The sequence below is a fragment of the Sceloporus undulatus genome, chromosome 1 (genome assembly GCF_019175285.1).
Source record: "Sceloporus undulatus isolate JIND9_A2432 ecotype Alabama chromosome 1, SceUnd_v1.1, whole genome shotgun sequence".
Taxonomy (NCBI): Eukaryota; Metazoa; Chordata; class Lepidosauria; order Squamata; family Phrynosomatidae; genus Sceloporus; species Sceloporus undulatus.
In genome coordinates, this window is record NC_056522.1 from 285,285,810 (window position 1) to 285,310,914 (window position 25,105).

The 25,105-nt window shown below is 39.3% G+C and overlaps 1 protein-coding gene across 1 annotated transcript in view; it reads right to left on the bottom strand.

Annotated features, from left to right (window-relative positions):
* ELP4 (elongator acetyltransferase complex subunit 4) overlaps nt 1-25,105 on the bottom strand; it is a 226,484-nt gene that overhangs the window by 169,024 nt on the left and 32,355 nt on the right. The window contains 2 exon segments of the mRNA XM_042475388.1: nt 9,093-9,232; nt 14,740-14,876. Of these exon segments, the coding sequence (XP_042331322.1) occupies nt 9,093-9,232; nt 14,740-14,876 (277 nt within the window).

Consider the following 25,105-nt stretch of genomic DNA (forward strand, 5'->3'; position numbering starts at 1 on the left):
TCTACTAGTGTTTTTATTGTGCTTCTTTTTTGTCCTGGGTGATGACTGGAGTTCTTGTGCAGGTATCTGTCCATGAGTGTAGATTTTCTGTACACCTTGTGGCCCAAACGTTGGTTTTGTTTGCAGATGACTTAGATGTCCTAGAATTGAAGCAGCTAGACCGGGCTCTACAGGCCCTACCCAGGGTCACACAGTATATATATCCAACTCTCTTCCATGCCAGCATTCTCTGAAGATGCCAGCCACAGATGCTGGTGAAACATCAGGAATAAACTCTTCTAGAACATGGCCACATAGCCCTTTCCCTACAATCCATCTTCAAATACACACACTGACACCTAAAAGATTGTGGGTGCCTTAAGGAAAAGTAGATGAGGATCAGAGGTCTAGGGTTCCTAAAATACTGACAGTCAGAAGCCAAGAATCAGTAACTTGTCATCAAAAGGTATCGGGAAGTTAAAACGCCCAGGGTCAAAAAAGCTGTAAATCAGAGTCACGATTACAAAAAGTAGCAGTAGCTGAGTCATTAAGTACTCCAGGGGTCATAAATCTGTGCATTTCTTTAAGCCAAACTGCAAAGAGGAAGAATAAAGCTGTACTTGACAAGTTAGCTGGTGGTTGTAACTTTCTTTTATAGGTGCCAAATTCAGTCAACACCATATTTCAGTATGTAGGGATGGGTTGCACAGCTGTGATTGTCTTGATGTCTTGACTGAAATCTCTCACTTCATCTACATGGAATAGTCTGGGCCAGACATCTGAGCCTCTGTCTTCCTCTGAGACTGGGAGGGGAAGTCTCCCTGCTCTAAATCTGATCTGACCTGCTGAACAGGAGGAGGATTTGGTTGGCTGTCAACCATCTGCTGTTACTCCTCGACTGGAAAGTCTGATTTGTCTTCTAATGAAGATGAACTATCAAGAGCTGCCCGGATTCCCAGTGATTGGGTGGCATATAAATAATTCCTATTATTATTATTATTATTATTATTATTATTATTATTATTATTATTATGAGATGGTGGGGGTAGGGGGGATGACAGTGGGATGGGACACCGGTGATGATGATGGAATTACAAAAAAATGCAACTTTGTCTCACTGCCCCACAGGTCTTGCCCACTGCTGTTAAATCCCCAGATTCATCCACCCAGCTCTCTATAATATAAACCAGTTCAGCATGCTCATCCAGGATCAGGTCCTGGATCATAGCTGTTTTTCCATTTACCAGACTGGCATTAAGTAGTAATATCTTCAGCCCAGGGGCCTGTTTCCAAGCCTATCCAGAATCCAGAGAATGTTGTAGTATATTTCTTACAACTTTCTAACTAGCTAGGGCAGGTGAGGCTTGCAGATCAACTTCTGGAGGGCCACATGCTTACTATCTCTGCTTTACATTCATGACTGTACTCTGACATTATCTTGTAATATTATATGTTTATTACAAATAGAGCATATCTCTGTAGAAAAATCATAAAACTGAAATGCAAATTCTCACATGGACACTCACACATGTAAGTTTCACAGTATGTACATATTTTGTTATTGTTGTTGTGTATCATTGACTTATGGTGACCCTAAGGTGAACCTATCATAGGGTTTTCTTGGCACTTTTTTTCAGAGAGGGTTTGTCATCATCATTTTCTGAGGCTGAGAGTGTGTGACTTGTATACACATGCTGAAAAACTGTGTCCAGTCACACCCTTCTAAAATAAACACACCATAAAATAAATGTAACTGTAAAGTGCTTTCTGTGAAAGAGCAGCATATTTATCTGCTATGAAGTGAATGGCTTAATGAAAGCTTAAAATAAAACCCATTATATTTCATACAATTAACTTGGACCAAAGTCCTGATTAGTTCAGTGCACCAGCTTTCAAACTAAGCTGTTAACAAATTCTCAGGCAGCGTGTAATTAACTGCATAAAATACTATCTGGTTTTAGACAAAATTATAATGTAGCAAAGTTGGTAACTGCAGCAACACAAATACCTGCATGAAGAAATGATACCTTTGCATAAATTACACTCCAGTCATAAAAGAACTCAAATTGATAAAAAACAACTCAAAGCATCCCAAAGAACACCCCAGGACAGGTACATGTTTAAACTAATTTGTTAAGAAATTCACACAAAGCTTGTTTGTACTTTAGAAAGCATACTAAATATACAGCAATGTTTCCCATTCCTTATAAGGTGCTGTGAGGATATTAAAAACTCGTAATATGACAAATGGTCTTTACTCAAAGCTCTTATCTTAAACCTATACAGTGGACCCTTGTTATATGCTGGGGTTTGGTTCCAAGATCTCCCGTGTATAACAAAATCCATGTATGCTCAAGTCCCATTACATATAATGAAATAGCAAAATGGTGTCCCTTATAAAAAATGGAAAATCAAGGTAAATTTATACTTTTTGGGAACATTTTCAAACCGTGTATGCTTAAATCCATGTATAAAAAATCCGTGTATAAGAAGGGCCGGCTGTAATTTAATTTTATATTTAATATTTAATTTTACCGGTTGCAAATTTCAGTATATCCAGCTACACCTATCTCTCTAGCATCTTCTCTTGCTAGTTTCAGCAAGATATGAAAAGGTACTCAATCTCTCCTAACAAAGATTTTGCTTGTTGAGTTACTGTCAGTTTATAAAGTAAAACAGGGCTCTCTTTGTTCCTTCTACCAGCTTCTTTTCATTCTTTTGACAGTGCAAACAAATCTAAGGGTGCAACCTTATCATGTAAATAAAATTCATATTCTTAAATTCTTTGTTTATATCTGTACAATTAATGAAACAAAATCATTTGCTGGATGGTAATAATTGTTAATAGTAATTCATTTCAATATGGTAACTGAATCCAAAAGCCTATTTTAGCACTTGCTGCAATAGTGAAAATTATTGTGCATTCATTACATGATAAACTATGAGAACAGTTCTTTGAATCATGGAAGGTGTGTCTATTTGCTTCTGTGTACTATTTTTGGCAGACTGGAATATCTGCTATAGAAAACAGGGGTAGGAAGGGCTTTTCCCATTATTACCATTTTATACCTGGACTCAAACCTAGATATTTATCAGATGATTAACAAGAGTATAATTTTTATCTTCAATTACTTCATGAGAAATACAAGGCTACATAAAATAGATGCTAATTAAAATATCTTAGCTCAATCTTCCATAAATAATTTCACATGTAAAACATATGTGTTTTCACGTCACAATTTACTGATGACAGTGAACTTAACGATAGCAAATAAACAATATTGTCAGCAAAATTTATAATATGTGTTGTATTTGAATGTCTGGGTGAGGGGGCCTGGAACAGATTAGTTATGAAACCGTTTAATTTTGCTACTGTGTTTTATCAGTAGAGTCTTTTCCTTTTTTGTTTTGTTTAATAGTCTAGTTACTGATGAAGCAGTGGTTCATAAGAAGGTATCCTAGTTACAACAGTTTCTGACTTCCCTATCAATAGTTTCTAGACATTTAACAAAGGCTAGGTTATCAAAATGTATGACAAATAGGCCTATTATCAGGAAGTAGACTCCATTAGGAAAGACAATTTAAGCTGTTTTAGCAAGATTTATCAGGAAATCCGTGCTCCATGTCCATTTAAACCCATCTATCTATGCTTAATGTTCATCCCTTCAAACAAGCAAATAATAAAACCAAATGCAATATTCTTGCTTGGCTATCCTGTCTAGCATAATACCAAAATCTGCATATGTATTATATATGTATTAGAATGAGGAAATCTGGAAGGCAGCTATAAAGGAATATACCTATTAGATATTATATTTTAATAGATAAATCATAATTAGCCTTTCCTTACAATTATGGCTGTGATCCAAAGGAGCAGTTTATCCATGGGTTATTTTGGAACAACATGGCTGGTCTGCAAGAGCAGATGACACATTTTTTTGTTTATTTTTGTAATTCCCCCCAAGATAATCTCTCCTTTTAAAATATCTCTCTTGAGAACTATATATATATATATATATATATATGCAGTTTATAACCAAAGAAAGAAGTTGGCTGCACCTGGAGAAGGAGACTTGAGTCTACAAAAGCTCATGCTGCCAACTTCTTTATTTAGTTAATCTCAAAGGTGCTGAAAGAACTCTTTACATACTATTCTACAGACTAACACAGCTATATCCTTGAATCCTAAATTGTAACAGTTCACCATCTTCTTTGCAATTAAGTTTATTGAAAGAAAATTATTTTCTTTCCTCAAAACACATAGTGCTACACTGACTCTAGATGCTGTCAACACATAAGATCCATGTCATACTGCAGCCCAGAATGCCACCTCCAACTGACCTAAACTATTGGTGTATATATAATTAATATGGATTTGTCGCTGTAGGTTGGAAATGCAGTGGATTAGATTGAATTTTTAACATTAATGAAAAATATTCTTAAAATACTGATTCTTAAATAAATGCTAGGCTCAATGCGCTTACTTTTTCAGTATCTTCTTTTAACAGCTTTGTACTTTAATTATATAAATGGTTCTTAAGTCTTAAAGCAAACCAGAGTAGCTGAATAGCCACAAAGGGCCTCTTTTGTTTTACATTAAAAACTGATGAGTCTGGTGTCAATACCCGTGCTGTCGATACCAGAGCCATTATCACTAGATGGACCTCCCTATTAATAAGCACTAAAGTCTGAAATCAGTAACAGTATAAAATGTCTCCGTACAAATGAGGGCCCCAACATGCCTGAAGGAGGCTATGGCAAGATCTCGTTAAAAAAAAACCCTCTGGATCCTACGGTTGGAGTATTAGCATCAATGCTTGTTTTTTAAAAATCTGTTTTCTTTCCTTGAGAAAGGTGTTTCTTCTACACAGGAACACTGATGCATGGTTATTTGGTCAGTGTTGCTTGTGAACAGGTCACTTCTCATACCCCTCCCTTTTCTAGGGGTCAATAAAGTTTATTGCCCTGTGTTCTCTGTCCTCTTCCTCTCTCTGCTCTCACCAAGCACGTTCTGAGCCTGGAGGCCCAGGTTTCAGCAGTGTCCACGAGTACTTTTGCATAGTTGAAGTTAGTGTACCAATTGTGCCCATTCTTGAAGAAGTCAAATCTGGCTACAGTGGTAGCCTTGGTTACATCCCGTTTGGATTACTGTAATGCACTCTATGTGGGGTTGCCTTTGAAAAGTGTTCAGAAACTTCAGTTGACCCAAAGAGCTGTTGCCAGGTTCTTAACCTGAGCTTACTACAGAAAGGACACAACTCCCTTGCTGCAATAGCTCCATTGGCTGCTGGTCCATTTCCGGACACAATTCAAAGTGTTGGTTTTAACCTATAAAGCCATTTACAGCTTGGGTCCAGGTTATATGAAGGACCCTATCTCCCTTTATGAGCCCAGTAGAGTATTAAGATCATCTGGAGAGGCCCTTTTCTCTGTCTCACCACCCTCTCACTCATTTGGGAACAAGAGAGAGGGCCTTCTCGGTGGCTGCCCGAGACACTGAAACTCACTCCCTAGAGAGGCCAGGATGGTCTCATCCCTGCTCTTCTTTCAGCAGCAGGTAAATATATTTTTGTGTCATCAGACTTTTTAAAATGACAAAGGTTGGGCTTTCAAATTCTATGCAAGTCAGGTTTCTGTATAGTTTTTAGTACATTTAAATATTTTAATGTGTAATGTTTAACATTATAAATTGTTTTTTAAACTTTATCTTTACATTTTAATGCTTTTGTGTTGTTTTAAAATTGCACTAAATTTCTTTTAAATTTGTTGTTAGCTGCCTTGAGTCCCTATACTGAGAGAAAAGTAGAATATAAGTAAATAAAATACAATAAAATAAAAATAATAAATATAGCAGTCTGGCAGGAGAAGCACATATAACAGATTAAGTTATCCAAAAATCATTTCCCAATATTGCATCACACAGTAGACTAGTTCTGTTGGAGTATTGGCATCAATGCTTGTTTTCCAGATCTTTGTTTCTTTCCTTGAGAAGGGGGGTGTCATATATGCAGGAACACTGATGTATATCTCTGTGGTCATTTGGTCAGTGTGGCTTGTGAAGAAGTCTCTTCCCATACCCCTCCCTTTTCTGGGGTTCAATAAAGTTTGTTGCCCATTGTTCTCTGTCCTCTTCCTCTCTCTGCTCTCATCAAATATACACACAAAAACCAGCCTGTGCTATTAAATATGATTTTTCTTCTTACTTACACGCATGAGAGTCAGCTCTAGGGACTCTTCTACCAAGTATAGTTTTCTCTACTGATTAGGTATTTTTGTAGAATCTAGATGTAGCAATAAAATAAGTTTCTTTTTACCTACCAACGTATCCTGTTTATTTACCAGAAGCTCAGATCTAGCTCGTTTTACCAAATACCTGTGGAGTATATGCTTACTGTTGTGTTGCTGCTGCTGCTGCTACTAAATGTCTTAACCACAAATAATCAAACCATAATAATTTTTCTAACAAATTCTAGCTCCGTTGGCTTGAATGTATAGAAGAGCTGGCAGGTAAAAGTGAGAGGAAGGTGAATTTCCTCTTCTTTCTCCTGTGGCATTTGCATAAAGTACTCCTGTGATTAAGGAAACATTTTGAATGGGGAGCGCTGTGGCAAGGTCACTGAAGGGGAAGAGGAGGTAATCACTGAAAATCAAGGTTCTTCTTAGGACTGCTGGGGGGAATGTGAAAAGGTGGAAGTTAGTTCCCATGCCAGTGATACCCAGGAATGAGGCCCTTTCTTCCAGATGTGCTTAGCTGCTATTCTATCCCATAAGAAAATAAAAAATTTGCACTTCTATAGCCTATATATCCAGGAATAGCCATGTTGGCAATACGTATTTATTTACTGTCAACATGGCTACTCCTGGATATATAGGCTATAGAAGTGCAAACTTTTTTATAGCAAAGTGCAATAACAACCAATAACAGTGATACTTTTGTTGGGCCAACCAAAATGCACATAATATATTATGCAAGGTTTCAAAGCTTCATTGGCTTCACCAGGAAAAGGTGTTAAAAATCACACAGGAGATAATGTAGGCCTGTGATTCTTAAAATCATCATTTCCCTCCTCCTGTATGATTTTTAACACCTTTGCCTGATGAAAAAGCCACTGAAGTTGAAAAAGCTTGCATCATTTATTTTACAGTATCACTGTTTTGTAGATTTGGGATATTACGGCACTCTCTGTACATAGGGTTGCCATAAGTCAGGACCTCCAAACTGGGACAAATGTAGGACAAATGTAGGATAATTTTTTCTAATGTAGGACACATTTTTTAAAAATGGAGGACACACGAAAAATTGATTATTTTTTTTTAAATGTTAATCTAAATACCTGTTTCTTAGGCATGATCAAAATGGAGGACATTTGGGCATTATTTCTAGACAGATGTCAGAAATGGACTTCCCTTTCTGGCAAAACACCCCCGACCTCCATTCCAAAACACACACAACAGCACATTTGGGCATTTCACATGGCTTTACTGAACATGGCCTCTTGCATCAGAGGCTTATTCCATAACCAAACCCCTTGGGTTTAACACTTAGCATGGTTTAACATGGCTATGCATACTGAACATGTCAAGGTGGTTTCACCGTTCTTGCACTAAGTGTACTTCTCAGAAGTGTGTGTCAAGGGACTTTGGTTTTTCTTCACTGCGCATGAGTTTGTAAAAATCACAGCAATTTACAGAACCAAAACCACATAGAAAAGGCACTTTGGAAAGTCACACTCTCTCGGCTTCTGAAACAGTGCATGCATGCCTCTCAAGCTGACCCACTCATATCATCTTCATCATCATCATCACCACTACACTATCACTGTCAAAGTAAGGGAGACTTGTTAGCATTGAAAGTACCCCCCCCCCCAAAAAAAACACCCCCTGGGCCCCCCCGGCACCACCTCCTTCCCCTCCTTCTTTTCCTCCCCTTTCTCCTCCACCTCCTCCTCCTCCTTCTCCCCCTCCTCCATTCGCCTGGGGGCTGGGGCGGACGGGGCGGAGGAGGAGGGTGGCGCACGGCTGCGCGCAGGAGGCGAACCGCCTCCAGCTTTGCCTCCTCTACGCGGCCGCGCGGCCTGGAGAAGAGGGGGCGGAGGAGGAGGAGGTGGAGGTGAGTGGCGCGACTGTGCGGGGAGGCAAAGGCGGGCGGAGCCAGCACCTCTTGCGCGCGGGCGCGCCACCCTCCCCTGCCTCCTCCGCCCCCTCTTCTCCTCCTCCCTGCACGCCCGCGCGCAAGAGGCACTGGCTCCGTCCGCCTTTGCCTCCTCTATGCTGCGGGTGGGCACCAAGCCTGGGGGCGAGGGGGCAGAGGAGGAGGGTGGTGTGGGTGCGCGGGGAGGCGCCTCCTCTGCCCCAGGCAGGCCTCGCTGTCCTCTTCTTCCTCCCCGCCTCCCCGAGGCAGAGGAGGAGGGCAGCGAGGCCCTGTAGGCCGCAGCAACTTGGCTGCAACCGGGGGGGTCCCGGTTTTTGGGCTGCACCTGTGCCGGGAGGGGCCCGGGGCCCCCCCAAAACGGGAAATACACGGGTGCAGCCGGGTTATGGCAACCCTATCTGTACACTATAGTGAGAGTAAAATCTGCCTTTTATTCCAGAACTAGGGGGTCTGCATGTGAGTTACAGTATAGGTAGTGAGCACAGAGGCATGCACAAATGCCCTTGCAATTTGCAAAGAAAACCCATCTTGTGTTTCTCCCCACACAATCCTCATCTGTAATGTCAGCAGGATTTATTTATTTTATTTATATAAATAAATTAGCACACTTTTCCTCAACAAGACTCAGACATTTTTTTAAAAAAGATCTATAGCAGAGATAGTGGGTTGGACAGGAGGATAAGCTCCACTAGCATTTCATGGACTAACAAAGAAGTATCAGGCCAGGGTCATGAAAAACTATGCCAGGAATCATCCATGAGTTTGTACCTTCCAACTGAGGATCTCCATCATTAAGATGAAATGTCAGAGCCATTGCTAGAGCTTGCAATACAGGCAGTGGCACAAGGCTGGGCTACTAGTATTTATACCTGGCCAGTGCAATATTCTATGCCAATATTTACCCACTAAGCATGACCCTTTGCTGTACAATCAACCAAAGTAAGAGGCTTTGAAAACTCACTCTGATTTCCCATCAAAACAGAAACTCGTTCCTTCAGAAAGTGAAAAACCATTCCACCTGATATTCTGGATTAGTTCTGGAGCCATTGTTTTTGATAAATCAAAGTAGTGTCCAAATTTTGAAAAGGCTGTCAGGGTCACCTATGAAAACATACAAACTAAATCTCAGGTCAATTTGTTCATATTACCCATGCTAGAATACACTTTATACATGCAAAACAAGGATGTTTTTAGTAAAATCAGTTGTCTAAACCAGGCAAAGGCTTCTCTGGCAGCAGATGCTATCTGAACAACAGAAAAGTTTGGCTCTTCACATCATACTATATAAGGATTTCACCTTGAAATTCATTTTCTAATAGTTTCTCTTTAAGATTTTTCTCTTGTTTAATACATATGGATTTTGCTCTTTAAGATGTTTGTAAATGAGACAACTATCTAATCGCTACACATATTAGTGAAAACTTTGTGATGACCATTGTTAACTGTGCTTGATCCCAACTCAAAGAAGCAATAAGTTAATGGGGCTGCAATTCTACACAGGCTCTCAACCATTCACTTTGAATAACAACCAATACAATTATGTTGTGAAACAAAATTCTATAAGTACTTATTAATTTTTACTGTATCAGAAATATGCACCTATATTTTTCAAGAAAAAAAAACCAACAGAAAATCATTGTTTACTGTTACTTTAATTTTTCATGGATGTCTTCACTTCAAACTCTCCTACTTGTGGGTGGTCATTCATACATAAAAGATCTACTATACTGAATACCAAGTGGCTGTATATATGAAATAAATATCTGTTATTGTTTTATTTTATTTTAAATAATTAGCAATAATTAAATATATAAGTACTTTAACAATAAATTATTTTAAAGAAAGTAACTATTGCTTCTGTAATGCTTTTAGTAAGCATGGAAAACAGGCCTGAGTTCAATATTGATAATAAAAATAATTATAAAAATAAACATAATAAAAATATTTTAAAATATTTACTATGTTGTACAATAAAAAGATAACATGTAGTAATTATTTAAAAATAATGAGCTTCGATTTTAGTTCTTAGACATTACACATCACAAGACAAAAATCTTACCATTTTACTAAATATGTGCACTGCTTAAAAATAAATTCAAAGTTTCACATTATTTAGTTTTGGGGTTCTCAAAGCAATTTAAACAAGAGCTGTTCTTTGCCCTATAATCTATCCTTTATCCGGATTACTGATCAGAATGTTTTTACTGCAATCTCTGCCAAGCTCATCTTTTTATTGTGTAAGTCCAAGCCCCCTTAATGTTTTAGAAAGGCCTTGACTAACTGAACTTTGATCTGATGTCTTCATTGAGAAAAGCTCCAGGTTGCCCATTTCAGATGCAAATCCTCACTGAGGCCCTAGAGAGTTTAGTAAAGACAGCAAAAAAGAAGAAACAAGAAGTTTCCAGGATCCTCTTTGAGAATCTTAGGGAACAGTGGTGTCCCTAATCCACACAGTTGCATGGATTAAGGTAGGTGATAACCTTTCTTGATTCTAAAGAATAAACACAGTGCCTACAAACTGGGTGGAGGACTAGGATTTGGCAGCAATAAAACACCAGGCAATAAAAGCCTGGCTATGTCAGAAGCCTGTGAATAGACCTCAATGTACCACATTCCCAGGCCTAGTGGGGAAGCTTGCAAAAAGCCCACCTGAAGCAAGTAAGCATGAATAATCTGTCTTAGCAGCAGCATGACCACAGAGACAGAGCAAAAGGAAGGAAAAAATACATTTCTCTTAAGTATGAGAAGATAAATTTATTAGTAGAATGTGGCTTCAAGTCTCCTCTTTCCTTGGGTCCCTATAAGCTAGTCTGCACAAAGAGAAATAAATTAAATTGTCATGGAGCAGAGTGTCCTTTTTGCTACCGTCTGCTCTTAACGTTTCTAATTGCAATACTAATGTGCTAGAAATTCTCATGTTTTGGATGAATCAAGGCAGAAAATTGATTTCATGCTGTGACAGTTTATATATTGCCCTCAGAATGCAAGCAGTTCATTCATTAAAAACAGAGAGTATATGAGAAAGAGAGAGAGAGAGAGGTAAATGAAAACCACACACACTACACCTGATTGCCACAGACTAAGCAATATGTAAGGTCTTTGGTTTGAATTTAAGATGATTAGCCAATTAAGCGGGGTGGGGGGGATGCTTAATTATCCAAGCTTCTGGAACCTGAAGCCCAAGTTGTATACTATAACATTAGAATTAACAAACTACAATCCAGGGATCCTCCTTAGACCTTTACAAATTCCAAGAGAGGAAGATACTCTGCTAGTATCTTCATTCACCCCCTCCCACTCCGCAAACTAGGTCCTGTAGCAAGCTGAACCCAATTTTTACCAGGTAAGGAGTATAGTTAACAGAATAACTAAGTGAGAGATACAGAATATAAAATAATTCCATACCTTTAGGATATAGTCTAACATATCCTTCTATAAAGAAAATATTATAGATTATAAATAAAAAAATAATTATTGGTGTTTGTGTAGAAAGTATAAAAATCAATTAAATTTGGGGAAAAATCTTCTGCTAGTTTGGATACATTTACCAATATTTTGCGTACTATGAATGGCTACTATGTTGTAGGAAAAAGGCAGCGGATTTGAGAAGTCCCTGGGCAAGAAGTATTTCTTACTCTAAGATTTGTCATGGTGCCTTCCCAGCCATAACTTATATGGGTGGAGGAACAGGTGATACTGCCATAGGCAGCAATATGGCCAGGTGGTGATGGACAACCTGGCACTGAGAGAGAAGGAGCATAAAAGATGGATTCAAAGGCGTGTTACACATGGCCATAAGGGACGTCCTTAAGAAGTCCCATTTTGAAAAAGGGGCGTCTCTTCCAGACGCCCCTTATCCTGTTACGGACAGAGTCCGTAACAAATGGCGGTGGCCGTTCCACATGGCCGCCGCCATTTTGATGTAGCGGACGCTCTGCGTCCGCACATCACAGCCCAGAAGTGCCACCGCGAGTGTGCACTTTGGCACTTGCGGAGTCTCTTCCAGGTTGCCGGAAGGAGTGCGATTTTCGCGCTCCTTCTTTGCAGCGTGGAGGAGACGCGCGGTTTGGCTGCTGCGACTCCTCCACGCTGCAACCGGCAGTGGCCTGAGACCTCCCCTTTTGGGCGGTCTGTAACAGGTTAAAAAGAAAAATGGAAAAGAAGCATTTAGGAGCAACTGTTAGTTTGGTATTTAGTAGAGAAGGGTTTTATCTGGAGATTTTCTTCACAGCAATTGCTTATTATCAATTTTTTTTTGCCAGTGGGCTGAAAGTATGCAATAATTAACATATAGAGAGTTTTTATTTCATGGATCCAAAACTCACTGCTGAAATAATATAGTTTGAAACTGCTTTAACTGATCTGGCTCAATGCTAGGGAATTCTGGGAACTGTACTATGCAAGACATTTAGCCTTCTCTGACAGAGAGCCCTGGTGCCACAACAAACTACAATTCCCAGAATTCCATGGCAGTTAAAGCGGTGTCAAACTGGATTATTTCTGCAGTGCAGCCATAGTTTCTACCAGTAACCTCTGATACTGGACACTATCTCTGGGACCGAGCTTTTGCTTTGCAACCTTCCCTTTTAACTGGATTGCACCTTACATCAATTTTCAATGTATATTTCTATAACTTTGACGTTCAATTGGACCAAAGTAGACAGTTTAATAATACTTTACACACACAAAAATATCAGTTTTCTATTGGAGTTAATATCTCTTTTCCCTACATTTCTGCATACAAATGTAGTAATTTTGTGTAACTAATAAAGCACAGTTGATGGTTTAGCTTGGCATATCAAGCTTCGTATTAATAAAACTGATGAGGTTACATGATCAACCTGGAGGGTGTTTGATTTGGCATGTCAACATATATAAATTTTCCCTCTGATACAAATACATGGCCATGTCTGTGCAATTACACAGAAAACCAAACATGCCAAGCCCTGTAAAATCATTTTGTCATATTCCAATTATATTCTTTAGTATAAAGCTGAACTTACTGGGCAGTTGACTACACTTACATCAGGATATATAACAATGAGTTTGTAGGACTGTGTGCCCCAAAATATTTCATTTTATTTCAGGGATCTGACCATGCCATTATTCTAGGCAAGAAAATAGCTAGCCTAAGGAGATAGATAACTTATAAAACACTAACAATTGTAAACTCTGTAGAATTGACCACTGGGCTTGTTTCTGTGCTGTCTTCAGAACGATTAGTTGACGGTGACAGTGAAGCTGATATAATCTCAAATGCTTACTTTACTTATTATGCACATGAATAAGCAATTCAACAGCCTGATTCAATTCCATGCCTTCACTAGAGGGATCCACTAAGTACTATTCATTCCACCAATACAAACATGCCTATGTTCAGATAAATTTAGAAAGAAATTTGGTATAAATAGAATGGATGCCTCTTGAAAACATGTGCAATGAATATTATAGCTCTAAGGCTGAAACAATTATATTTTAATATTTATTGTTCTTATTACTGATGACAGTATGACCTACTTAAGGTAGAAATATACATTACCTTGGCACATGGATATTCTCAAACTTATATGAACTAAAGAAACATGAATGCAGGAGTGAGGGGACTATTTGTGAGGACAAACAAAAATGAAAGAGAAGTTCTTAACAATGTCTACAGCTGGTGATTCTCTTCCAAAACTGTTTCACTAGACCATTTCCTTCCTAACTAGAAGGAAACTAACTAGACAGGAGGACATTAGCAGTGGAAACTCAGCACATGGTAGAAGGATTAAGCACTTTTTCACTCTTAACGTAACATTACAAGGCTAATACAGGGGGTGATGTACAGTTGATTCTCTACATTTGTGGCTTTTACTTATGCAGATTTGATTAATATATTCTCTCTAGGAATCTCCAGGTCCTCTGCCAGAAGCTGACCGCAGAACTGTGCTGGGAACCTAGAAGTTCCTAGAGAAAACACTTCGCAAGGCATTTGTAGGCCCTCCACCATGATTCTATGATCAACTTCTGGCATATGTTGACCATAGAGGTGCATTGGAGGACCTGGAGATTCCTAGAGAGGTGTTCTCTTAGGAATAAAAATTGTATTTTTTATTTGTGAATTTTCCACATTCATGGGAGTCCTTCACCCCTAACCCCAGTGAACATGGAAGGATCACTATAGTTCCACAGTTTTTTAATTCATGCTAAATAGGTAGTGGGGAAAGTATAGTCTTCAATACCATTTTTGAGGCCACCAAGTCCTCCAATTATTTAAAATTTTAGCATATTTCTAGCTCTCTCAGGATAGATGTTTAGACCCATGAGAAGCCTTTTATTGAAACACAAAGGCAACCAGCAGTTAACTTCTAGTTGAAATCCTGTTTCAAAAATGGCTCAGGACCCTGGAAAAAAAAATGGCAAGATTGACCCCCCCCCCCCCCCCTTTTTTTTGAGCAACATAACAACAGTGTTTTGAGGTAGGGTCCTCCAAATACAGCTGTCCACCCATGGCAATTGTCCATCTCTGCGCTAAATGGTGTAATCAATTTGATGTATTTTTAGTCACCAATATTTATAATTTAACCTATACATATCCTGAGAATACAGTACTATGAAATACAATTTACCTCCAGTTTTGGTATGTTCTGGTAACGCCAGGCTATTCTCATAGATTCCTGGGAATCTTGCCTGGACATCACAGATCTTGCTTCTTCTTCCTCCATTACATTCACAGAACTATCTATTAAAGGTGATGGAAGTTCCTGAATAAAAATAATACAATATTTTAGATGAGCTGTTTTGGTCCAAAATTTTAAGTAAAATAAGTAATTAACATTAAGGAAGACAGAACAAACATATTCCTATTTCACTTAATGATACTAAAGGTACTTCCTCTTATATATCCTCAGAAATTCTATAATATTTGAAAAAACATGGAGAATGGGTGAGATGGCATAAAACTGGAGACAGGAAAATGTCTGAACCTTCAGAAAAGGAAAACTAGAATAATAGAACTGACCATAGTAATAGAACAAATGATAAAGGAAGTAGTTTGTAGGAATCTTAACAAACAATGCAATAATCAGCACAAACCAGCATAGATCTTTCAATAATAAATCCTGTCAGGCTAACCTTATGACTAGGTGACTAGCTTAGTGGGCTACAAGGATGCTGTGGCCATACTTTATCTTGATTTAACAAGTACAGTATGTGATAAAATTTCTTAAACAGAGGCTAGACTGTAGTATTATCAGATGGATATACAACTAGTTCAAAAGCAATACTCAAAGAGTGTTCATAAATAGGTTGCTTATCAAGCCAGAGTAACACTTTGTGTGAGAGGCCATTGAGCTTGGTACTCTTCATCAAATTTGCAAACACCACAAAATTGGGATGGATCAATAACATTACAGAAGATAAGAATAAAATTTAAAATGACTGACAGGACAGCAGTTCAAGTTGAAATTCAACAACAACAACAAAAAGAAGATCTGAAGTGAGGCAAAATAAAAAATAAAATAAAATGCATATATATAAACAAGGGATACCTGGCTTGGGAGAAATACATGTAGAAAGGCTCTTGGGATTACAGCTAATCACAAACTGATCACAAATCAGCAGTATGGTATGGCTCAGCCAAAGGACTGCTTCCGGTTTGGGCACTGCACTTTAAGTTGTCACAGTTTAAGAATACAAATTGGAATAGGTTCAGAGGAGAGCCACAAACATAGTCCGAGGAATCTGAAAATGTTCTATATGGAAAAGGGAAGGACTTAGTATGTTTGTCTGGATAACAGAAAAGTGTGTGGGGGGTGGGAGGAGGCATAACAGTACTTTTTAGATATCCAAATAGTTACCACTTCAAAGAGGACAAGACTTGTTTTCTGCTGCTGCAGGCTTAAATTCAGGAAGTTAGATTTGTGATGAACACTAAGAAAAGCTTTTGATTGACAGGAGCTGACTGACAACAGACCTAATTAATAGGGGCAGGGGGAATAAGCTCTCTCAATGGAAGTCTTAGGCAGAGGCTGAACAGTCATCTGTTGGGAATACCTTTATGGTAGCCTACAAGGGAGCTGTCACCTCCACAAATCTATGACATATATAGGGCCCAAACAGATAGGCCAAAATAAAGCTGCTTCGGGTCACTTTGGAGGTATGCTGTTTAAATGACACACACATCTTAAGAGTCCAGTGGTGGTGCCAAAGCTGCGCTCCAGCCCTTAGGACTGGAGTGTAGCTTTGGCATGGCTTTCGGCCTCTTAGGACGCATGCAGCATTTAAATAGCATTTCTCTAAAGTTACCCGAAGCAGCTTTATTTTGGCCTGTCTGTTCGGACCCATAGCTACTTAGCCAACGTCAGTTTCATTGATTTTGGTGGGACTAAAGTGCAAAACACACTATAAAAATAATCCAGTTTGAGACACCTTTAACTGCCCTGGATCAATGCTAGGGAAATCTGGGAACTGTAGTTTTGTAAGACATTTAGCATTCTCTATCAGACTGCTCTGGTGCCACAATAAACTACAATTCCCAGGATACTCTAACACTGAACCAGGGACAGTTAAAGTGGTCTGAAACTGGATTATTTCTGCAGTGTGTTTTGGACTTAACTCTCAAGCAAATGTGTACAGGATTATAGTGTTAACAGTCACAAAAAAATTGTTAAGAGTATAGAACAGGAATTCCCATACTCATCTTATGCTTTTGTGACTGACACCTTGTTTGGATTCTTTGGCATCTTTATTCAAAGCACATAGCACCAAAATGATTTTGGAAAAAAAACACCACAATTGGGACAGAAGCCAGTCTGGATTGTTCTGAGAACTCAAACTAGACACTAAACAGCCAGTTCCCTTCTTGAAAGATAAAGAAGAGAAGGGGGAAATCTGGAGAACTACAAGCTTTTTGGGGGAAGAGGTGGCATGGAGAGCACAGAAGGAAGGTCTGACATAACTCTGCTTATTGCTAGCCTGGTGAGGATGGTCCAGGGATATGAGGTAAGTCCCACGCCTGGCAGCATCATTTCCCACTGAGGCCCTGTCAGATGACATTCCTTCCGTTTCACAAAGTCTGGGAGACCAGCAAAGTAATTCTGATCTACAACCTCCTTATTCACTTGCAGACCTCTGACTCTGTGCAAACCAATGCATGTTCTATGCTTGACAATACACATGCAAACAAAATGTTCAAAAATTGTAGACAACCTTCCTCTATCATCTGCCTCTGGAATGACAGCTGTGTCTGATTAAGCAGGACTAAAAATGATGAATGTGGGGGGCTACTTTTTAAGAGAACCCAAAGCAGAAGTAAAGAAAAGACTCTACATTTAACATCAATAGTGCTATAAAGTGTTGCCATTAGTCTCATAAATGTTTTAACATTTAGTGATCACTATATATAATATGGAAATACTACCGAGAATTGAATTATTAAACAGAATATTAAAAATGAGTATTAAAAATGCTGAATTTCACACTGATCAGTTACATATTTTTGAGAATTCTAATTCTTTACTTTCCTAGAATATATTAGGAAATTTATTTCAATGGCACTCTGTAATATATTGATGAAAAGGAACTAAAATCTTACTCTCTGCCCAGTATTTTCCAAATGCTGTATCAGCATCTGATATACAGTCTGAAAATAAAGGTACATGGGACAACTAAGAATAAAATGTCTAAGAACAAAATATGGCTTGTTTAATTCCTAAAAGTACACAAACATATATTTCACTATATTATACAACCAAATAAAGATTATAAGCAATGTTCTAATATTTGCTGAACTTTATGTATTATAGTTCTGGTAAATATATATTTTTAAAAGAGGTATATGTGTTTTATAAGCATTTTAAACTACCAATAAAGCCAAAAGAGTTTATGCAGATAAAGCATCAAACATTTGAACATACTTTTCCATCCACTGACTTGACAGGTTTTGGTTGCTTTTTTTGTTTTGCACTGCTATATACAGGCATTCTACCTATTGGATGCTAACTTGCTAATCAGATGAAAAGCTTGCAGAGACTCTGCAGCTGACCAAGTGTTGTGCTAATAGGCATCCCTGACTATTATGTGTGTGAGATAATGTGTTGCATGTTTTCTGAATGCCTAGCATCTGTCTAATGGATCTGGCATCCTATTTCTATGGCATGAGTTGCCAAAGTGCAATTAGCATGCTAGAATGTACCTTTGCAAGACACCCAATCTTGATTTTGATGCAGTGACCCAGAAGCAGTGAGGGATCACGACTCAAGGTCCCAAACATAGGCTAAATGAGAACTGGTGTGTTGTAACAGCTAAGACACTGATCTGTGAATCAAAAAGTCCCCAATTCAAATCTAACCTCCACAAAGAAGGAGGAGGAGGAGGAGTAAAGAAAAAGAAAAAAAAAAGCACAAGGTTACCTTAAGACAGCCTCTGCCCCCATATCAGCAATAAGAAACTATGTCACCCACCTCAAAGAACTCAGAGGCAGTTTTTCCTATCTACTTAATTATTTGGTATAAAAACAGCTTGCTGCCAGACAATCTTTCTACAAAAACAGAATGGTGTTGCATGACGTTTGAAACACTGCATACATTTCCAGCATGGCTGAAGAATAGAAAATTTTAAACAAACATTAAAAAAAAATTGTTACCTTCTTATTTCATTTTCACTCCCTCCCTCCAAATATAACCTGTCTTATATTCAAAGAGCTCAGTGTGGCATACAATATAATCAATTTAACCAATATAAAATAATTTAAAACAGTAAAATTTATGATAGACTAAAATCACATCAAATAATGTAAAATAACAGTTTAAAATGAGTTAAAACAGTTTAAGATAATTTAAAATAATGTACTTGTGCAGATTTGTCATCTTCCAGGGCAGCTCCACAGAGTGCATTGCAGTACAGTAGTTTAAACAGGACATTATCAGTGCATGAATTATTGTGACTACGTTATCTCCATACCAAAACAAAACAAAACAAAAACACACACACAACTGGTTGGCCATCTGAAGTTGGAACTAAAAACGCCAAACTACAGATTTCACATATGCCTCCAGCAATGAAGCTGTATCTAAGAGTACTCCCAAAGGAAAACCACCTGCTCTTTCAAGGGAAATGGAGGGCAGGTATATTATGCAACTCATGGAACTGAGAACAATCCATCCAGAAATCATTTATCTCATCAGGATTCAATTTATCTTTACTGGTATTCATTAAGCCCATTACAGCATTTAGGCACTGGACTAGTTGGCTCAAATGACAAGGAGAAGTAGACCCAAGTGTTATCCGTTTTCTGATATTATTATTGTTATTATTAACCTTTATTTATAAAGCGCTGTAAATTTACACAGTGCTGAACATACAATCTTTTAATTAGGTGGTTCCCTGCCCTCAGGCTTACAATCTAAAAAGATACGACACAAAAGGAGAAGGGAGTGGTGGAGGGGAAGGGGATGAGGGCCAGCAGTTCTTCTCTACCTCCGAGGCCTGGACCAAGGCAGAGGATAGAATCCCTCTCCTAAACCAGACAGGAATCTCCAATACTGCTCTCTAGAACCAGTGATGTAGATGGGAGTGGAAGGATAAGGTTACATAATAGTAATAATAATAATAATAATAATAATAATAATAATAATATCCCGCCACTTCCTGTAACGGTAGTTCTTTGAATGATCGTCTGTGAATTCAGACAACTGGGTATCCCTGCCCCTGTGCAAAGCATTTTCAGAACCTTATAAAATAGCTAGGCAAGATTTTTGGCAGTAGCTCTGTCCACCCCAGTCCTATCATTAGTGTTTCTGTTCATTTACCTCAGTTCCCAAGGATACCACATAGCAGCATTCCGAGAAATACAAATGCAGGAGAAATGAGAGGGGTGGATGGATGGGTTTGTGTGAATTCACAGATGACCACTTGAAGAACTATAGTTACAGGTATGCAACCTGTCCTTCTCCTTCACAGCCTCTGTGATTTACATAACTGGGATACTAGCAAGCTACTCAAACAAGGAGGTGGGGATGTCAAGCTAGCAGCACAACCAGTTAACATGTGAACAATAAATCTTTATGAAAACAATACCATATTGCATTATTCAGAAAGCATAATGATACTAACTTTACTTCAATCTAAAATGTAAACTGCCCTTTCAAAGGCTGATTCAGCTCAGGACCAAGCATGCAGTCTGTAAAGAGTTATACATGTCATCAGTTGTGACCACACTGCAGTCTTGCAAACATTGTCTAAAGGTATACCACTCAAGAATGCAGAAGAGGCAACTACCTCTCTGGTAGAATGAGGTCAGATTCGAACAGCCAATTTTTTCTAGACAGTTTGTAGGCAAGATGATTTGTCAGTCCGTTTCAAAAACCATTGCATCAAAATTGGGTGGCCTAGCTTTGAATCTGAGTAGCGAACAAAATGTCTGTTTGTCTTCCTTGAGTTTGATGTACAATGTATTCTAGAGCTAGGGCTCTACAGACATCCTGGGAATGCAGAACACATTCAAAATCAGAAGTAAGGTTTTGCATAAAGGTAGGAAAAACAATGTCCTAATTAAGATGAAAGGACAAAACAATCTTCCACAGAAAGGAAATGTCAAGTTGGAGGACAATTTCATTCTGGTTAAAGCATGGGTAAGGCATATTGATTCTTAGCACACAGATTTCACCACCTCTTCTTCCAAAAGTAATCGCCACCAGGAAAGCAGTTTTCCAGGTGAGTAATCTGAGGTCGCAGGATGCCATGGGAAGCCAGTTGAGAAAAGACATGTTCTAAGCTGAACAGGTGGGTGCAAATTTTTGTATACTGAGGAACTTTAGTCACCATTGGGTTGTGAAAGCAGAAAGGATGGCCAGGCAACTGAAAGCAAGAAGAGATAGCTTCAAGGTAACACTTGATCAAAGATGAAGAAAGACCCAAATTGGAGAGTGACAGGAGAAAACTGAGTGCATGCTGAATTTGAGCTCACGATGGAGATAGTTGTTTTGATGAAAGGGAAGCTACAAACTTCTCCTGCTTGTAGGAATAGGACCTTCACACGGATGTTTTGTGTGTGGCTTTAATGGCATTTCAAATTCAAGGAAGTAGCGCCACTAGGGACATGTCCTCCAAGTGGTCAGATGCAAGGTTTTAATGTCCAAATGATGAACCTGCTCCTCGTATATGGTAAATAGGTTGAGCTGGCACGGTAGATGCTGATAGGTTCACCAAGTCAAGTGTAAAAGTGGTGTGAACCATGGTTGTCTTCACCACCATAGTGTCATCAGGATCTTTTCTTAGCTGGGTGTCAGCGAGCTTACACACCTGACCTTGTGTAAGAAACACCTCCAGACCATTGTACGAATCTACTGCATTTCCACTTGATGATGAGTTAGTTTTAAGAATAATTGTATTATTTTTTATTGATGCATTTTATATGTATTTTATTATTGATGTATGGGTTTTAACGGACTGTAATCCCGCCTCGATCCACCTGGGAGAGGCAGGAAAAAATAAATAAAAGTATTATTATTATTTGTGATAATTGGGAAGGGAGCAAATACATAAGCTAAGGGACTGTTCCAACAGAAGAGGAAGGTATTCCCTCGCAATCCATCCTTCTGGGTTTTGGAGAAGTACTGATGACATTGCTTGTTCACTGGTCTTGCAAAGAGATTGTTCTGTGGAGTGCCCCATTGATGGAAGTTTCAATGAAGAGTGTCCGGATTCATGACATGAATCCAAGGACCTGCTGAGATCGTCTCCCAAAATGTTTTCTTCTCCTGGCACATGTATAGCCAGAAAGAAGATGTTCCTCAAAATGCACCAGTCCCAAATTTGTAATGTTAGGAGGAGCAAATTGTCAAACCTCATTCCTCCCTAGTTGTTCAAGTCAAACATTATCACAGTGTTGTTGATAGTGACTTGAACCATGTTGCCTTGCAGGAAGGATCTGAAAGCCTGAAGTGCTTTTTCCACCACCAACATTTCTAGTACATTGATCTGAAAGGAGATTTTCTTGTCTGGCCAATTCCTCTTGGGAGAAAGTCTGTTCGAGTGGGTGCCCCAACTCTCCATTGATACATCTGTCATGACCAAAAGGCATGGCTAAGATGGGAGGAAAGACATCCCTTTCTAAACATTCCACAGATTGAGCAATCAGCTCAGGGATCAGGATACATAGTGAGGCATACATAACCTCTTGTCTGGAGTTTCCTCTGAAGGGTTGAACACAGCAAGAAATCGGTCCTGAAGCAGCCAAAATTGAACACAAACCAGGGAACTGAATGTGGTCATAGAGACGATATGACCTAGCAAGACCTGAAACAATTGAGCTGGTAAACAGAGAGTACTGATATCTCAGGATCATTCATACCAAAGTGTGCAATCTGTCCTCTGGAAGGCCACTGCAGTGACAGGGTCTAGGGACACACCAATGAATTTCACTCTCTGAATTGGTTCAAGATAAGATTTCTCAAGATTGGCAATAAGCCCCTGAGAATCAAGAAGACGTAGGGTGTAAGTGATGTGTTCCAGTAGCTGACAACAAGATTTTGCTACCAGGAGCCAGTCGTCTACAATCAGGAAGACATCTTTGTCTCAACCAGGCAGCAACCATGGCCGTGCACATCAGGAATACTTGAGGTGCCATTGAAAGTCCAGATGGAAGAACACAAAATTAGAAAACTCTTCTTCCCACAGAGAACAACAGGAATTACTAATGCAGTGATCAAATCCTAATACTGAAAAATGCATCCTTGAGACTGAGGGTCACAAACCAGTCTCCTCTTTGCAACAGGGCAAGGATGGATGAAAGCTTTATCATCCTGAAATGCCTGGGTGGAATGTAGATGTTGGCATTTCTCAGGTCCAGAATAGGACAAAGACCTCCATCCTTCTTGCTGACAATGAACTATCAGGAGAAACCTTTGTCCAATGGAACAATGCCCGAGGGACAGATTCAAAAACACCCTTTTCAAACAAGGTAGTGATTTAGTCAAAACATCAAAAAAGAGACTTATATTATCCCCATCAGAGGAGACTCCTCAAAGTTGATGGCATAACCCTTGCTGACAACCTCGAGGACCCAGATGTCAATGGTATCTGTAGCTCAAAGCATGATGGTACTGTGCCAGTCGTTGCCAAAGATTGGAGACAGTGTGGGAAGAAGAGGGCTAGAAGAGTCAAAGACATCTCTTTTCCTGATCCTGCTTATTTTTCCTGAAAAACAGGCGGTACTTGGAAGAGGATATTTGATGCTTTTCAGAAGAGGTTGAAGAATGGGAAGGGTATCAAGATCAGGAAGTAGAAGTACAAGAATCATCATCTGGATAGCGATTGAGACGGCAAAGGCCTGCCATATTTTTTGGCAGTAGATCTTATATTTTGGATGAACTGATGCAGATGGTTGGTAACTGTATTGAAATCATGATTTTGAGTGGCTGTAAGGTTTTTTTTAGTATTGCACATACTGTATTTTCTGGCGTATCAGACTACTTTTTAACCCAGGAAAATCTTCTCAAAAGTCAGGGGTCGTCTTATAAGCCAGGTGTTGTCTTATAGGGCAGGTGCTGAAACTTCTAAGCCAGACTGGGAGAATCTGTGGCTGCCGCATATGGTGGGGGGAGATCAAAAACGGCCACGGCTGCATCCCCACTGTATGCGGCGACCATATGAAAGCAGCAAGGGCGGCGCTGTACAAGTACAGTAGAAGAAAATCCACTCACTAGGATTCGTGGAAAGAAATGACTTAATGTGGTCCTGATGGCGAGGCGAGGGCGTGTCTCACCAGGAAGGTGTAAGTGAAGGGCGAAGCAAGCTGCAGGTGTCCAGGACACCTGAGGTATGGAAAAAGAGCCATGTTTGCACTACCTCTCTGATAGTCTTGGAGACAGGGAGGGCTGGGCAAGCAGGGAGAGCTGACCAATCCAACCAGGCTTTGTATACAACAAGTTTTCCTGCTAAGTACCTGCATGTCATAAGTATTTGAATTAAAATTACCATATTGAAATCAAATCTGACATAATTTTTATTTGGTGTGCGTTGGAAGAGGGGTAGTCTTATACGGCGAGTATATCCCAAACTCTATATTTTAACTGGAAAAGTTGGGGGTCGTCTTATACACCCAGTCGTCTTATACGCTGGAAAATACGGTACTTGTGGGCTCCGTACCGAAATTTTGAAGAAGACTGCACAAATGGATTGAAACCAAACTTCTTCACAGTGGATTGCATCTTGCGGATGTGCTCTGGCTAGGAATCAGTCTCCAAATTAAACAGGCCAACATAATTGAATTGATGATGGAAAGGCTTGATGATGAAAACCATGTGTGGCAATGGAGAGTTACTGCACTGACCACAATCTTGCTCCCACAGTCAGTGATGCATTAAGCCATCATCATCATCATCATCATCATCATCATCATCATCATCATCATCATGCTTTATTTATATAGCGCTGTAGATTTGTCATGATCTGATAACCTTGTGTGCTTCCAACTGCAGAAGAGAAACCACTCTATGGTCTTCTATGAGCTTAAGGAAAGAAATCATATTGATTGTAGATCCCCATGTAGTTGGATAGCTTGGAAGCTAGAGCTATCGAAGAGTAAACTTTTGTCTCCATTGCATCAAGCTTCTTGCTCTCTTTATCTGCAGGAGTAGAATGCAGATGCTGTGAAGCAGCACAGGAAATGATGGTATTAGATTTTGGATGCTGTTCCACAAGAGGAATGGCTGAACCATCAACTTTTTAGAGAATCTCTAACTTGCTAGTAGTGGATGGAATTATTATTATTATTATTATTATTATTATTAAGCTTTATTTATATAGCGCTGTAAATTTACACAGCACTGTACATAAAATCTTTTAATTAGACGGTTCCCTGCCTTCAGGCTTACACTCTAAGAAGGCACAACACAAAAGGAGAATGGAATGGTGTGGGGGGGAGAGGATCAGGTCCAGCATTCTTCTCTCCCTCTGAGGCCTGGACCAAGGCAGATGGGCAGATGGAGGGCT